This window comes from Rattus rattus, chromosome 1 (genome assembly GCF_011064425.1).
Source record: "Rattus rattus isolate New Zealand chromosome 1, Rrattus_CSIRO_v1, whole genome shotgun sequence".
Classification (NCBI taxonomy): domain Eukaryota; kingdom Metazoa; phylum Chordata; class Mammalia; order Rodentia; family Muridae; genus Rattus; species Rattus rattus.
In genome coordinates this window covers 8,191,868-8,208,814 of record NC_046154.1, presented here as the reverse complement: position 1 = coordinate 8,208,814, position 16,947 = coordinate 8,191,868, and the positions used below count along the sequence as shown (strand labels likewise).

The following is a 16,947-nucleotide window of genomic DNA, read 5'->3' as shown; positions in this document are numbered from 1 at the left end:
CTTCCTGCGGGGCCATGGAGGGATGAACCCCTAAGAGGGAAAGCTTGAAAAATGAGCCCCTCTGGGTCCGGATTTCTCTCGGGGTGTGGGTTTGGCCCTCCCGGCCTGGGCTCCCAGCAGGTGTCCTAAGAGGGCTGCCAGAGCCTTTTAAAGGCTGTTTTAACTCTCTCAGAAGGTAAAATTGTATGGCAAGTCACAATATAAGGAATTACCTGGAGAAACATTCCACACAATACCCAAATTTGAGCCTGTGGGGGAAGAAGCAGTAAATGGCCCCGTGGCGGTGCCTCCGGCTTTTCCCTCGCCCAGAGGATGCATGGCCGGAGCCTAAGTGCTGGCTTCTCTCAGCTAAGGATAATGGAGCCATCTCCTGTAATTTTTCCTCTTTACTAAAATCAGCCTGCAGAGTTTTCCCAGTCCCCCATTACTGTGGGGCAAAGTAGAGCTCTCGGTTTCATCTTCAAGTCTTTTCAGGTAAGGAGAGAGCTGTGGAAGATGGTCTGGGGACCTGGGCCAGGCACCCCGTGGTGGTCATCTGGAGGCAGCACTCACATTTGCCTCCGGAGAGCCCGAGCCGAGCCGAGACCATCCTCCTCATGGCTCCCACAAAGCAGCCGGTTTCTCAGACCGCAGCCTCCTCAGACGGGAGTGTCCAGGTCACCGGGAACCCTGCTGGCTGACATGTTAGGAGAGGGGGTGGGCGAGCGGATACTTCCCAGGCATCCACTGTGCTGTACTACGCACGAGCGTACCGGACAGGCTGGGCAGTTGGGTTACCCGAGGCAGAAGTCCTTTCAGGCTGGTTTCCGCCTCCGTTCCTGGAACTCTCTGCCATCTTGTCAGTGAGGCCTCACAAGGCCTCCACCAGATCCTCGTGAGGCCCGGGACAAGATTCAGCATTTCCTGAGGGACCCTCTAGAAAGCAGCCACAAGAGGCTGGGCAGGGGGCCCCTTGCAGTGCAGGGCTTGAGCCGTGTGCTCTGGGTGGAGTATGCTGGCATTGTTTTCATTTCATTGCTACCCAGAGTGCAGCAGGAGGCTACTGGGCATTCTCCACGCAGGTGGTACAGGGGCAGGGACATGAGGCTGTTTTGCCCCAGGCGACCTTGGGAAGTGTGAGAGATTCATTTATGGCAGTTGTGGGCCATGTGGAGACTCCCAGGGCAAGGGCCCCTGGGAGGAAGAGACAGCTTTGTGAGTGCCTGGTGTCTCTTGCTGGTTCCGTGAGCTTGAGCGTTGGACAAGGCCCTAGGGCAAGGGCACGATTTTTCCGGAAATCAAGGTCTACTCAGGGATAAGGTCTTCTAGAAGTGGCCAGTGTGCCATCACTGAGGACTGCAGTGGTCCAGGCAAGGACCGGACGTGAAGCTGGAGATGACAGTCGTGACCTTAGGGACAGCTATTGGGCCACCCCACCGTGAAATGCCAGGTTCATAGAGCATTCTGGTCACACTGCAGTCCCTGGGGAGCAGGCAGAGGTGGCCCTCCCTGTCAGACAGGCTGGGGTCTCTTTGAGGCTGCCCCATATCTATAGGAAGGTGTGACTGGAGCCAAAGGCACGGTGAAGGGGCTGTAAGATGACATGGCTGTGAGGACCCGCACAGACCAGCCCCAGTGAAACTCATGGTTTCCCTGCTGTGCTGCTACAGGGCAGGGGGTACAGGTGGGCTCTTGTCACTCAAGCTGCCTTGAGGAGCTTGTCACTCTGCAGAAGACCCCTTGGGTACCGGAAGGGTCACAGCTGCTCCAGCCTCCTGCTCTGGGGAACTTATCGGAGGGCTGGCCTTGACTTCTGAGTCGACTTCCCAGAGGTCCATCTGTACTATGAATGAGGGGGTCTTGGGGAATTGGCTATGCTCAGTAGGTTGGATTAGGACGGTGAGCCAAGCCACAAGCCTCGGCACCATGGTGCTAGGTGTACCACAGAGGCGGACATGCCCAAGGCAGTGGGTGCAGGTAGCAGAAAGCCTTCTGTAGTAATGTGTCAGAGAGCTCAAGTGTCCAGGGACCATGGTCCCCGTCTCACTTGGCCTGCACTTAGCAAGCCCGCTCGATGCAGAAGGAAGCCGGCAGCTCGGGCAAGGTGAGGGGTCAGGGCGAGGGGTGAGGGGGCAGAGCGGGGGAGGGGGTGTCGGAGCTGAGAGGGGTGAGGGAGCATGGCTATGCTTCCAATCCCCTCGTGCTCAGCAGGGCTGTGTGGGCCACAGTTTATGCAACAGCCAGTTCCACATGAGATAGACAGTGGGCCCAACTGCACTGGCGTCTGGTCTCTGGGCAGGCCGAGGCTGACAGCCCTTGTGCTCCCCTACCCCAGGCACACCAGCGCTGGCAGCCCGGGATCTCGCTGCGATACAGGACTCTCCTGTGGGCCCAGGGGTAAGTCCAGGCCCAAGGCGGGCTCAGACGAATTCTAGAAGAAGGGGTCAGGGAGTGTGGGCCTGCGAAAGGACTCTGCATGTTGGGGCCGGGGATATCTTTATTCCCCCCCCCTCCCCGCTCTGTCCCTCAGCTTGCTTCACTAGCTGATTTCCAGGGCCAGCTGCCCATACTTAAAATGCCACATTCTCCCAGTGGTGACACTTGTAAAGCCAGTGCCATTGACTGCCTGAGATCCCGGAACCTGGCCTTCACCCGTCCCAGAGGGGCACCGACACCAGGCAGCAGCTGGCCCATGGGCCAAGCACGTGTGTCTGGCAGATTCTGGACCACAGCTGAGAGAGGCGGGACATCTGGGCAGTCATCTGTCTACCAGGCAGCATTCACCTCCACAGTCTAGAACTTTCTGTGTGGATGGATCTGATGCTCTTGGCAGGGTCATTGGCAGCCGGGCAGGATGGGGGCCCTCGTGTCCCCTGACCCTGGGTGGCTTTGGCTGCACAACTTTCAGCACTGTTCTGCAAAAATGATTTTTATAGAGAAGTCATATCCAAGGTGCAGTCTGTGGGCCAATTCCTGCCTCCTTCTGGTCTAATAGTCTGAGTGGGGTTAAATGGGCCCCAAGACCCTTTCCAGGCCCCAGGGATACTGCCCGGCACCCACTGCTCCTGCGCTCCCCCTGCTGAGCGCTCCTTTGGGCTGGCTGTCCTTGCAGGGAGCCATCACCCCTCAGAGGTGTGCACCTGAAGTAGAGTCCAGCTGTGAAGCACACGGTCTAGCACAGCCTGGAGCTGCACCCCACCCTCCCCGCCCCTCCCCACCCCTCCCCTGGATATCAGTGTTCATTCTCCACCCGTGAAGATAGACTTTTGTAGGTAGCTTAGCACACTGACCTTAAGTGACATTCTCACGGTGGCCCGGCCATCAAGGCCACTATTACCTTGACAGAGGTGTGGAGACCAAGGCAGAGACCTTGCTCCGAGGAGCTGGTGGGAAGTCTGTTCCTAGGCTCCTGTCAGCCACCTAGTGTGGTCTCTGTCTTGGCGAGGAGACTCAGTGGACAGGGGGTTGGACTGAGCGTTGGAGGTAACAAGTGCAAGGGTAGGAGTGAAGCCCGACAGTGCACGCCACCGTTTGATCCTGCAGCAGGACGCCCCCTCCTCTCTACCAGACTCCCCACTGTGACTGTTCTGGTTCAAGCTGTGACATTTGAGAGATCACAGCACCAGGCCTCCTTATAATTATGGGTTAAGGAAGTTTGGAAGGGCCCTGGATGTCAGAGCAGCTGCTGGCCGGGGTAGTACTGGCGTTAACTCCTGGCAGCGATGCGATGCGTGGGAACCATCGTCCTGTCCCATGGTCTGTGTGCTGGGGGCTCCCTAAGTCAATGGACATTTCACCCGAGAACTCCCTCCCCCTGCAGCTCTCGCTCTCCCAGCTGGCGGCCTCCCCACAGTCTCTGGCCTCACAAAGCTCTTTCAAGCCTCCTCCTCAGCCCCTGGATGGCTCTCAGTCCCCAGAGGGTCCCCAGCTCCAAGCAGTAAGTGCACCCCCACGTCCCTTTCCCCCTTCCCATACAGGCTCATCACCCCGTCAAGGGAAGGGAGTTCGATGTTTGGTTGGTTAGGCGACAGGGCCCCTGGGGTTTTCTTCCTGATGTGGGCTGTGGGATGGGATGGGAGGGAGGTGACGCCCAGCTTCCCACCTCACACATTTACCCCCACACTGTGTCCGAGACGGTCAGGAGCGTGATGTCCCCCAGCAGTGCTTGGCTCTTGTTTGGTGCCAGTGTCTCCGCAGCGCTGGCTGCTCACTCGATTTGTGGTTCGTGAGTCACAGATGTGGCCGCTCTGTGAAATACAGAGTGACTGCTTAACCCCGAGTTACAGATAAAGACAGAACTTACATGGTGTGTCCCAAGTATTGCATGGAAGCCACTGGGGCAGTCCACCCTTAGACCTGAGCACCTCTGGGGGCCATCAGTGGTGGGCTCTTGCCGCGTTCACCTGGAGCCCTGGTTCTGTTGAACAGGGATCTGTATTAGAGAGCAGGATCTCTCATCTGGAAGCTGACCTGAGCCAGCCGCCCTCCTCGGTGCAGGGGATGCCCACTGTGGAACACCTACAGGAACTTCCCTTCACTCCTTTGCATGCCCCCATTGTGGTGGGAGCCCAGACCAGGAGGTGAGGCTTGGTGGGGGAGGGCTGGGACCCTTCGACTTGGATGAGCGGCTCTCGCACCTCCCGGAGTCGGGCTGAGGGATTTGTCTGTTTCAGCTCCAGAAGCCAGCTCTCCAGAGCTGCCATGGTCCTCCTGCAGTCTTCCGGCTTCCCTGAGATCCTTGATGCCAGGCAGCAGCCGGCGGAGGCCGTCAATCCCATGGATCCTGTTAGGTTCAACCCTCAGAAGGAGGAGTCGGACTGCCTTCTAGGGAATGAGATCGTGCTGCAGTTTCTTGCCTTCAGCAGGTAGTCCCCAGGTGCCCACGCGTCGCGCTCCACGCTTCCTCACGCTGAAGGTCTGACTTTCAGCCCACTCTGTGTTCACATTTCACCAGCTGGGGCAGGACCATCTGCTTTCCCAGTTAACTGACACACGTAATTGTGTATGTTTGTGGGGTAGTTGGTAATCTGCATGTTTATAGTATGTTTGTGGGTTGGTTGGTAATCTGTCATGTGCTATGGTGTTTGTGGGGTGGTTGGTAATCTGTCATGTTTATAGTATGTTTGTGGGTTGGTTGGTAATCTGCCATGTGATATGGTGTTTGTGGGGTGGTTGGTAATCTGTCATGTTTATAGAATGTTTGTGGGGTGGTTGGTAATCTGCCATGTGATATGGTGTTTGTGAGGTGGTTGGTAATCTGGCATGTTTATAGTATGTTTGTGGAGTGGTTGGTAATCTGTCATGTTTATAGTATGTTTGTGGGGGAGTTGGCAATCTGTCATGTTTATAGAATGTTTGTGGGGTGGTTGGTAATCTGTCATGTTTATAGTATGTTTATGGGGGAGTTGGCAATCTGTCATGTTTATAGTATGTTTGTGGGGTGGTTGGTAATCTGGCATGTTTATAGTATGTTTGTGGGGTGGTTGGTAATCTCTCATATGGTATGGTGTTTGTGGGGTGGTTGGCCATCTGTCATGTTTATAGTATGTTTGTGGGGTGGTTGGTAATCTGTCATGTGCTATGGTGTTTGTGGGATGGTTGGTAATCTGGCATGTTTATAGTATGTTTGTGGGGCAGTTGGCAATCTGTCATGTTTGTAGTATGTTTGTGGGGTGGTTGGTAATCTGGCATGTGGTATGGTGTGTTGCGACTGAGGCAGCAATCAGCTATTTTTACCTTAAACATTAGTCTTTCCTCATGCTGACCTTAGACCTGCCATCTGTTTTTACATCTTTCTGACCGGGACCCTCCTTTGTCAATGCCAGAGGCCCTCCTTGGTGCAGTGGTCCGGGCTAATTAAAACCATGAGTGCCCAGTTCTCAGATTCCAGTGTTTCTGAGAGCAGCACCTCTAGGCAAGAAGTCATGGCACCTGGAAAGCCCCCGTCCCGTCCCCCGAGAGGACGAAGCAGTCCTTTGTGGTCACTGAGGCAGCCTCTGTGACCACAGTGCCTACCCTGCCCCTGTGCGAGTCGTACCCTGGGAGCTCCTCAATGGATGTCTGACTAATTCCCTGTCATTGCATTCAGAGCGGCCCAGGACTGCCCGGGAGCGCCGTGGCCACAGACTGTGTATTTCACCTTCCAGTTCTACCGTTTCCCACCCGAGACCACGCCACGCCTGCAGCTGGTCAAGCTGGATGGGACAGGCAAGAACGGCTCTGCCTCCTTGTCTCACATCCTGGTCCGCATCAATAAAGATGGCTCCTTTGACGCTGGTAAGTGTTGAACGAAGGGATCCGTGCTAAGTAAACCTCGCGTGGAACTGTTGTTCCGTTCTTCCCTTTCTCTGTCTGTGACTGTGTGTCTGTGTGTCTGCCACTTGTGTGTGAGTGATTCCCTGGAGTTGGAGTCACGGTGGCTGTGAGCCATCCGATGTGGTGGGGAGGGGATGGGGGTGGGGCTGGGAATGAAGTGTCCTCCGGAGTCAGCCTGTGTCATCGTCATCCCCTCTTACAGGGAGCTCTCTGCACAGTGCCCCTGCAACCCAGTTTCCTGAAAAAACTTACACTCAATAGTATAATGCCATCTAAGAATTAACAATTTTTAATACCGTTAGCTATCTTGCCAATGTTACAGTTGCTGCAGACTCTCATAGTTTAAAATGTAATCTGCTCAGAAATCGGGTCCCAGGCCATGAGGTGGCCCAGGATGTAAAGACTCCTTCTGCCAAGTCTAAGGACCTGAGTTCGTTCCCCGGGACCCACACGGTGGAAGGAGAGAACCAGTTCCTGCAGTCTGTTCTCTGACCTTAGATGTATACTGTGGCATTGTACATACATGCAGATACAGGCATACTCACACTCCAGTGTGTGGGCACACACACACACACTAATTGTAATTAAAGACAGAAACAGAAATGGAGTCCCCCCCTCCTTTTTTTTTTCGGAGCTGAGGACAAGCGCTTTGCCACTGAGCTAAATCCCCAACCCCTGGAGTCCCCCGTTTATGGTGGGCGTGGCCCTCGCGCGTTGCCTGTGCTTTCTGTGCATTGTGTGAGCCGCTGTCCCAGAGCCTCCGAGGCAGCCCAGACTTGTTTCCTGTCTCGCGGCAGTGGCTCACAGGGCGCCCCCTGCTCCCTCCTTTCCTGGGCACTGGGGGTGAGGCCTCTGGTTTTTGACAAGAGCTTTTGTGGTGTGACACCTTCGCGGCACTGGCCTGCTCTCTCGATGGCTCTGTGCACACGGTGCATGGCCATGTGTTTCCCTGGAGAGGACACAAGAGTCCCCACCTGCTTTGGATACCTCTGCTTGACAAGCAGGTGCTCCCATGACCCGAGCATGTCACCGCTATGAGGAGGTGTGGTTCTCTTGGGACAGGCGGGATGAGCGGTGACAGGGTGCTGTGGCATCCTCTGGCCAGGCAGTGGCTTACCACTCATGGTTTCATTGTAAAGTAACGGATTTAAATCACACAGGGCAGAAACATACCTGACACATTTTCCCGTCTTAGCTCAGTGGCCCAGCTTATGAGACCTCACTGGGGTCCGAATTCCTGCTGTCACTCGAGGTGGACAAACCACACTCGGATTCCAGTGCCTGGAGAAGCAACTTTTGCAGCATTGGCTGCAGAGCTCAGAGACAGGCCGAGGCTCATGGATGCAGGAGGAGGAAAGGCCGGGCGTGTGTGTGTGTGTGTGTGTATCTGTGTCTGTGTGTGTGTGTGTGTGTGTGTGTGTGTCCGCGCGTGTGCGCGTGTGTGATAGTGTGCAAGGGGAAATGAGTCTAAGAGCCACTCAGTGGGAGCATTGCCCTCCGACACTGGAGTCCCACACGCCGCTCAGGCTGAAGTGAGGATGGTCTGAAGTGCAGCTTAGAGATGAGGTCAAACCTAAATCAGACCCCTCTGTCACTAGTGCCGCTAGGTCGTTAACCGGCCATCAACCCCACCTCCCCAGACTCTGTGAACGAAGACACCACAGTGATGAGTCAGTAAGGAAACCAAACCAGAAGTGGCTAGTTACCTTAACCAGAAGTGGCTAGTTACCTTAACCAGAAGTGACTAGTTACCTTAACCAGAAGTGGCTAGTTATCTTAACCAGAACAGCAAGTAATGCCACACTCGAAGACTCAGCAAGACGGAAGCAAACTGCTGTGCAGGCTGCCACCTGTGCTGTCCCCTGGGAGGTGGAAGCATGGGGTCGGGGTGGGGGACACAGGACAAAGCTTGACACAGCAAGCAGATGGTCTCAGCCAGGTGGTTGGTTGGTCACCTTGGGGACCGCAGGCACAAGGGGCAAGGCTCCCATTTCTTTCCAAAGTCGGAATTAATGGAGTCAGAAAGTACAGATCAAAGCATCTCTTTACATCTATTTATAACAAAGTAGTTATGGGAACACGCACCCCGAGAACCAGCTGCACCTCTGGCTTCCTCCCCTGAAGCTTACCCTGCTGTGGTGTTAGGACCCGGATGTAACAGCAGCCCGGCACCCTGTGGCCAGCCTGGCACCCTGTGGCCAGCCCGGCACCCTGTGGCCAAGCGCAGCCTTTCTGCTTGCCTGAGGCCTTTCGGACTCTTAGCTTCTGCTCCCTCTGCAGCAGGCCTGGATTGAGGTGATGGGGTGGGGGTGAGGGGACAGCCCTGCCCCTCTCTCCCTTACCCTACTGTACTGATGACCAAGCCAGCTCAGTCGGTCAACAGGTTCTCCAGCGCAGGACCAAAGATCAAAAGGAAAAAAGACAATTAGACAACATTGTGGCAGGACCCCAGCCGGTTCTGAGGCTGAGGTGAATTTATTTTTTCCCAGTCTGCTTTTATACCATCTTAATTACATGCAAGTAATAAGGTCAGTTCCAGGTTAAGGAACAAGCAAGACAATAAACACAAATAAACACAAATAGTCAAGGGACAAGCCAGGCAATGAACACAGTCCCGTGATCACTGTTTCTAAGGGCTCATCAGGATGACGGAGACACCTGAGCCTACCTCCATGTCCTAGCCCAAGATCCCTGCCAAGGGGCCGGGAAAGCTCTCCACATCCTGAGGAGAAGAGCAAAGAAGCCAAGCACGTCACTGCACACAGTGGCTTCAGACCAGCAGAGGGCAGCACTGGGCAGCCTTGGTGGTCTCAGATCCTTGGCCTCAACTCTTACGCTTACAGCCAGCCTGGACGTGATACACCTCAGGCCCCGTGCGGAGCTGACCGGCGACTGAGATTGCCACAGCCAGCGAAGTTGCCTCTTAGAACTCACAGAGGGATAAGGACATTCAGAACACAGCAAAGGCATTTCCCACACCAAAGCAACCCACGGCCAGGAGGCCAGCACTGCACACGACACTAAGGAATGGGATACACAGTAAAGAGAGAGAGAGAGTCCCAACTAAGACAGCACAGGGAGAGCCAAGTTGACGCACTGGAGTCCATGGGTCCTGACAGAAAACCATCAAAGCCCGGGTGTGAAGAGCTAAGCAGAGGAGCAGCCAGCGGACCACAGGAATCAGCAGATTCACTATATATAAACAGTCATCACGAGCAGAAAGGATGCACATGCACATTACCAGGTGTCAACATATCCCATGAAGCCGCAGCGACAGAGGAGAGCACGCACCGTCCCAAAAGACACAAAAGCAGGAGCACCCAGGTAACCCCACCCAACCACAGTCAGCTGACTTCACGTAATAATAACACACAACACATTACCTCTGATTAAAAGATGCAGACAAAGTGATCGGAATCAAAAGCAACCTGTACCTATCGTCTCCAGACACCACACATCACTGGCCAAGGCAGCCACAGTCTGGCAGTCAGAGGACTGACACCGTCTGCGTAGGAAATAGAAACCCAAAGGGAGCCCGTGCGGTCAGTCTGACATCTAACGAAGTAGACATCAAGCCACCGTTGGAAGAGAGAAAGAGACTTTCACACATGAATCCAGAAGACACAACAGTTGTAGATATGCACGCACCGGACTCCGGTTCCCCCAACACAAGCGCCAAGGGAGGTAAAAAGACAGACAGGGAGTAGCAGGCAACCCCAGCAGCACTGACTCAACAGTCAGGCCATCCAGACTAAAATGAAGAAGCCTCAGGGTGAAACCATGCCACAGGCTTTTACAGACCCACCCCACAGAGTTCCCAGCAGCCCATGGAGCTTAGTATAAAACCCACCACATGCTAGGTCCTAAGCCAGCTCTAGTGCAGAATCACTGAAATAATGAGAGAAGACCATTCTGTATGTGTGTGCACCATGTGCACGCAGTGCCTGTGGTGGCCAGAAGAGGGCGCCGGATACCCTGTACCTGAAGTCCTAGGCAGTTGCCAGCCACCACGTGGGTTTCAGGATCCAAACTGGGGTCCTCTGAGCCCTCCAGCCCCTCTCTTTGCTCTGTTTGATCATCAATTTCTCCATTTTCTGGGCTCGCTTTGTTTTTCTTAGAGCTTCTGATTTTGTAGATGTTCAGCTGTGCTTTTCTCTGACTGTGATTGTACTGTGGTTTCATTCACTGTTTCTATGTACTGTGCTTTCTAGAAACCCTTCTCTTCCTCCTCCTCCTCCTCTTCCTCCTCTCCTTCCTCCTCCTCATCTTCCTTCTCTTCCTCCTCCTCCTTCCTCTTCTTCATACATGGGGTCTCAGGTAGCCAGACGATCCTTGATCTCACTGTATGTATAGCCCAGGCTGGCCTTGAACTCCTGCTCCTCCTGTTTCCACCTCCCCAGTGCTGGGACAGGCGTGTACCATCCAAGTCCGGCTTTCTAGAAAACCTTGTGTTCCCTTCCACAGATACCTAGGATTAAGCTGTGAACTCATTTTGATTAATCTTTTCTTAATGATTTCTAGTTTACAGCGTATTCATAGAGCTGGAGTTGTGCTTTTTTCTACTCTGTGGGATGTGTCTAGGTTTTCTTTGTCATGTTTTCCGGGTGTACTCAGCCTGTTACCGGGTGCACTTGTGGTGTTTCTGTGCAGGAGCCTGTGGGGTTGGGCGGACCCTGGTCTTCCCTTTGTTGTGGTCGGTTGGATCTGCCCTTGAACAGATAGTTGTAACAGTTTCTTAGTGTGCGTCCCAAGCTCCCCGAGTGCCTCTGCAGTCGCTCTGCCTTACTTGGCTGGCTCCTAAGCGTTTGCAGCTGCCGCAGTTCATTCTGAACTTTGGGGTCTGTCTGGACGGACAGAGTCTCACCTGATGGAGGTGCGGACACCTGTCCAGGGCAGGAGGCATCTGTGAAGCGCGAAGGGATGGTGGGGTTGAATGAGAGAGAAATGTGTCCATTAAGGTTTGGGCTGTAGGTGGGGCTGGGTGAGGGGGCCACAGGGATCTACGGGAATAGACATGGGGTACTAAGTGGTGAGGGCTGAGAACGTGCGGAGGCTCGTAACCTGCCCGGTGGACCACATACGGTGTGGCTGGTGGCTTGAGCTACACAGGACTCTCAGAGAAGGTCCTTCTATGGCCATCCCAATGGCTAGGTCCTTGGTCCTGACTACACAGGGAGGGGTGCAGTGGGCGGTGCCCGCGGGGTGAAGAAGTGGCCAGCTTGCCATGCGTGGCCAGCAGGTTCCACAGTAGCCTGCTGCTCTGGCTCGGTGGCAAATCTTCCACCTTAGCACCACAGGCACGGGCCCCGTGTGTCCCGTTTCCCCATGTACCTTGTGCAAGGACTGGCACCTGGCAGGGCACAGCTAGCGATTGCTGATGGAGGTGGGGGTAGCATCAAAGGGGCCTGGCAGGTGGCGGATGTCATGGGGATGGGGCAAGGAAGCCACCTGGGAGGTGTGGGGGAGGAGCCGGCTGTGGGTATGAGGAGGAGCCGGCTGTGGACACAAGGGTCCAGCCTGGGACACGCCGGGGTCAGGGTGTCCCAGGGACATGGGTGTGCACGTGCCCAGGGGAAGCCGCAGTAGATGTGGTGGGCTCCTTCTCACACATCTCTGGGGCTACCGTTCCGCAGAGGTCTTGCTGGGGTGCATTGAGGGCTGGCACTGATGTGAAGCCCTGGCAAGCCCAGGCTTTGGAACTCACAGGGCTGCTCGAGAGCCCACGTGTGTCCGAGAGGCACGAGGGGTCAGCCAGTCTGTGAGTGTGTCCTAAACTGAGGCTGGCCAACAGCTCTGTGCGGTTTGGTGGTGGCCCTGACTGGTCACCCGTGAGATGCCACCGTGGGGCATACCTGTCTTCTGTGGACAGTTTTTACTCAGCTCCTCTTCGATCTCCTTCCTGCTTCCTCCCTTGCTTTTCCATCCCGAGAGATGACCTAAGCCAGGCCTCCCACTCTTGCCTGGGGTCCACCCCAGCCACCCGCCTTCCCTTCCTCGTTTCTCAGGCCTGGAGCCTGGCACCATGGGCTGTGCCTGGTCTCACGTCCCACACAGAAAGGGCGCCGTCTGCCTGAGGTGAGACAAGGTCTGGGTCTGCACACCCCATGCAGCTGAAGTAGCAGAGAGGGTGTCAGAGGGAAGGAGTGACCCCTGAGGAGCTGCACACACCCTCCTCTCTCTGGAGCTGTTTACAGAAGGGGAGAAAGCGCTGCTTTGAGCCTCTCTCGGCATTGGCATCGCTGCCAGGTGCGCTTTAACTAACGGTGATCTCACGGCCAGCTTTGTCCATTCAGAATTAATGATCACGCTTCCTCAGGAAGGTGAAGGCAGAGGCCGCAGTCTGGCTACCGTGTTAGTCAGCTCGATGGGTAGGTGCAACCCAGCAGGGCATGCTCAAAATGTCTGAGTGTGTGTGTGTGTGTGTGTGTACGCATGTGTTCATGCATGTACCCGCACATACACACACGTGACCCAGCCTTGACAGCACATGTGGACCGGTCTCTTCCTTAAGTTCTGCGTATAGAATAATAAACTCCTTGGTGAGCCCCATGGGACACTCTCCCCATCCATCATCCTCTGTTTTCCAAGGACTCGGTGGAATCCATAAGTCTTATTTTGGGAGCTTATTGTGCACACTGGAAAGAAGTTCGGTCCCCTGAACACGGCGCTTTGCTTTGTTAATTTGGGTACTTCATGATGTTTTTGATTAATGTGTTTATTAACTGTCATTGTGACGGAAGCAGAAATTAGTAATCATGACCAGAGCAGAAATATCTCCGCGTGTAAAGATGATAAATGGCTCTAATTACCCGCGGACTCACTCCAGCCTCCTCTGCGCAGGCTCCCCTGGCTTCCAGCTGAGGTACATGGTGGATCCTGGGTTCCTGAAGCCAGGAGAGCAGCGCTGGTTCGCCCAGTACCTGGCTGCTCAGACGCTGCAAGTCGACGTCTGGGATGGAGACTCCTTGCTCCTCATTGGGTCTGCCGGCATCCAGATGAAGGTAGCTGCCTCGAGGGATGGGCTCTACGGCGATGTGGGACCTGTCACTATTTAGCCTGTCCCCCAGTGGCAGGGTTGCCGCCCAGTATCGGGCTGTACCCTTGTTCCCTAGTAACCAACATTGCAGTGTTCTCTGCCCTCTGAGGGGACAGTCTCCTCCACGGAGGCTGGGTTCTCCAGCCATGTGCTTTCGGTGAGCTTCTCTCCCAAGATGCCTTGACAGGCTACACCACTTTGTCTCTTCCAAAGTGATGCCATCTACAGGCCGTGTAAGGGCAGGTACTGGTCACCTGTCCTCTGAGGTGGCCGGCACCAGCCCATCAGAGTGGGGAACGGCTGAGGTATGGGAAGATTAGCTGTTCCTGTTGGCAGTAATGGATTTCTCTTGCCTTCCTTGTACGGGGAGTCAAACCCAGGACCTTGAACACCCCACTGCTGAGCTACCCCCAAGCGTCCCACTCTCGCGCTCTGATTTTAGTTAGAATCTGAATGTGCGCTCCTGCCCTCTCCCCTGCTGACACCGAGACCCCCCTCATTCTTCCTCATGCTCTCTCCCCAAGTGTTTCTGTGCTATGAAGTAAACCCAGGGGATCAGCTGAAGGTCACCATGACAGCCCTGTGCTGGCCCCAGCTCAGTGTAATCATGGTGGATGCTGGGGTCTCTCCTAGATCCCAGCCACACCGTCTCCCAGGCTCCCTGCCTTCTCATAGCCCCAGGCAGATGCTGGGCACCAACGAGACCCATGGATTCCAACTGCTACCCCCTGCTTCTGTGTGCCTGACCCCAAGCTGCATCCTCCTCTCCCAGGCTGTGCCAGCCCCTGCCTCATTCCCGTCTGACTCTCTTAACCCAATCCTGTCTCCACTGTTCCCTCCGCTATGCACCCCGCCATCCAGTGTACACACCACACACACACACACACACACACACTCACACACACGCACACACACACGTTACATGTACTCTACACAGATCTGCATGTGCCTGCAGGTACCCTTAGAGGCCAGAAGAGGGCAGTGGATGCCCTGAAGCTACAGTTACAGGCAGCTTTGCTGAGCTGCCCCGAGGTGCTGGGGACTGTCCTCTGCAAGAGCAGCAAATGCTCTTACATTTACATCTAGCCCTTCTACTTACATTTTAAAATGAAAAGGCAAAGAAGAATCCAAGCTGGGTTTAAGGAGTCCTCTGTGTGGCTGGGTGGGTGGGCCCTGTGCTTCTTTCAAAGGAAAGGAGAAAAGAGTTCACAGCCGCACTGATAACCACCAGCACAGTTCTGACTCCACCCTACTGCTCACACCCTTCGCCTCTGCTCCCTGATGTCACATCCCAAACGGTGGAGTGGGGGCTTCAGATGCACAGGGCGGCTGGGGCCTGCAGGGCCTGCTCCTTCTGATGGGAACCAGACCCCTCCCTCTAGAGAAGGGCATTCTCTTTGCAATCAGCCTTCAGCCAGGACAGGCACCCGGCCCCTCATTCTGTTCCCATCTCCTTGCCTCCTACAAATGTGGATGCTCCCGTATTTCTGGGTCGTTCTCTGAAGGCCTCATCCCGTATTTTTGGTTACCAGGGGCTCTCGAACCATGGATATGTGTGTACTTGCAATGGCTATCAGTCATCCCCGGGCTGTCTGTCTTCACTCCCAGGGAAGGTGCTCTCATGGCTGTAGGAGAGAGTCAGGGGTTACAGAAGCCTCGACCTCAGTCTGATTCCCTCCTCCTGCATAATGGGAGAAAGCTCCGGGACAAGTAGTGGACGAGGTCCAGGCTGGCCCGGAGCCTGCGGTTCCGTCACCAGTTCCCCAGCCTGGCATTGGCTCCGGCAGAAGCTTGGGAATGACAGCTGGAGAGACAGGCTCAGGAGAGCTCTGCCGTGCACCTTGGCTCATCTCCTCCCGGGGCTCTGAAGTTCTGTTCAAATCCAGAGAGGGACTTGGCCAGCCCCTGCCTTATTCTGTCCCCTGTGTTTCTTCCCAGTGGAGGCCGGCTCCTACCAGGCAGCTGCCAGACCCTTGGTGCACCACAGCGCCACCCAGTGTCTATTCCGGGGTCAGCCTGGCTACACTTTGCTAAGGCTTGTGTTTCTGAGGAGCTGGCCTCTTGCCTCCTCTCCCCTTCAGTGTGGCAGGTGGCATCTCTGTCCCTGACGATGCCCTTCATGGGCCTGTCTTCCTCCTCCTCCAGGGCCCCTCTGGGTGGGTCAGGAGCCATCCTGACCGTCTACAGTCTGTTGGAGGTGTCCGTGGTTAGACCCCAGCTGCTCAGCACCGCCTGTCTTCCCTCTGTAGCACCTCCTCCGCCAAGGGCGGCCAGCTGTTCAGGTCTCACATGAACTGGAGGTCGTGGCCACTGAGTACGAACAGGAAATGATGGCGGTGAGCGGCGATGTGGCGGGCTTCGGCAGCGTCAAGCCCATCGGAGTCCACACGGTCGTGAAGGGCCGGCTGCACCTGACCTTGGCCAACGTGGGTAAGAGACGCTGGCAGCTTCTCCCGGACCACCTGGTTTTTGTGCCACTTCCCCAGCACCTGTCTCCCAGCTGCATCACCAGGGGAGCACCAATGTGGACACCGCACACTTTGTAGAAACCAACACAATTCTAGTGAGCGTGGTTGGCCTGAGTCAGCCACAGCAGCTGTGTTGGTAGCAGGCCTTCCCTGCCTGTCCTGACGGGAGCTTGGAATCACCCATCTCCTCAGGCCTATCCACCGATCTCCTTGTAACCACCCTCAAGCAGGGTGACTGTGCTAGGAACGGTCTCATTTGGAGTCCCTGCCCCAGCACTGCCCATTGGAAGAGAACTGTCTGGAACTCCCTGTGCGGCTCAGGGATAGCAGAGGGAGGAAAAGGCTTCTGTTGAGTACAGCGACATTGTGTCAAGGTAGCTCAGCAGAGGGACTGAACACAGCCCATGTTCAGACTAGTGAGGACAGGCGTTTGGGACTGGCTCTGGGTGGTCCTCCCTGGGACTCTCTGGGCAGAGGAGTCAGGGGTAAGGCCAGGCACCCGTGCTGGGGAGGTGGGTAGTAGGGGACCCTTCAGAGCTAGCAAAATGCTCGCCGGTCCTCCTTGGAGGGTAGCCCAGAGGGTGGTGGGTGATTTCCCTGGTAAAATTGGAAGTGCAAGACCGGTACTGGGAGGTGGAGATCTCTGCCGTCCTATCAGGGAGTTTTCCATTCCTCAAAACCCAGCCAGGTTTCAAGTCCAGGAGTCCCGTGGGCCACATGCAGCACGTGCTGAAGCCCGGGTTTGCAGGGCGGAGGTGGGAGAGGAGCTAACGCACAGCTCATTAAGTCTGGTTGGAGGCTTCTGCCTGCGTGTTTACAAATGTAAATCCAAGGCGGCCTGGAAAACAGACAATATGGAAACAGCAAAACTCAATTAGGTTCCCGAGAAATAAACGAGGCTCCTGCCGGCGAGGAGGAGACGCTGCTCTTCCCCCCAGAGCCCGTGCTGCTCCCCCGAGCCACAGGCAGGACGCGCCCAGCTCCAACCCTGCCGGACCTTTTTATATTCAATTCACCGTCACACAGATGTGCGGTGACTCCAGGTTTGAAAATCTTATCTCGGAAGAAAGATGGGCCCCGTTACGTGTTATCTTAAGCTGTCTTTTTCGTACTTTGCCTGCAAGAGGGAGATAAGCCAACGGGGATGGG

At 55.4% G+C, this 16,947-nt stretch overlaps 1 protein-coding gene across 1 annotated transcript in view; it reads left to right on the top strand.

The window, feature by feature from the left end:
* The first annotated feature begins 2,053 nt into the window (after window positions 1-2,053).
* The window catches only part of Nphp4 (nephrocystin 4), a 28,297-nt gene continuing 13,403 nt past the window's right edge, over window positions 2,054-16,947 (top strand). The window contains exons 1-8 of the mRNA XM_032890854.1: window positions 2,054-2,083; window positions 2,293-2,376; window positions 3,800-3,916; window positions 4,408-4,559; window positions 4,653-4,844; window positions 6,068-6,255; window positions 13,135-13,295; window positions 15,580-15,760. Of these exons, the coding sequence (XP_032746745.1) occupies window positions 2,054-2,083; window positions 2,293-2,376; window positions 3,800-3,916; window positions 4,408-4,559; window positions 4,653-4,844; window positions 6,068-6,255; window positions 13,135-13,295; window positions 15,580-15,760 (1,105 nt within the window). The remainder of the gene's footprint in view (window positions 2,084-2,292; window positions 2,377-3,799; window positions 3,917-4,407; window positions 4,560-4,652; window positions 4,845-6,067; window positions 6,256-13,134; window positions 13,296-15,579; window positions 15,761-16,947) is intronic.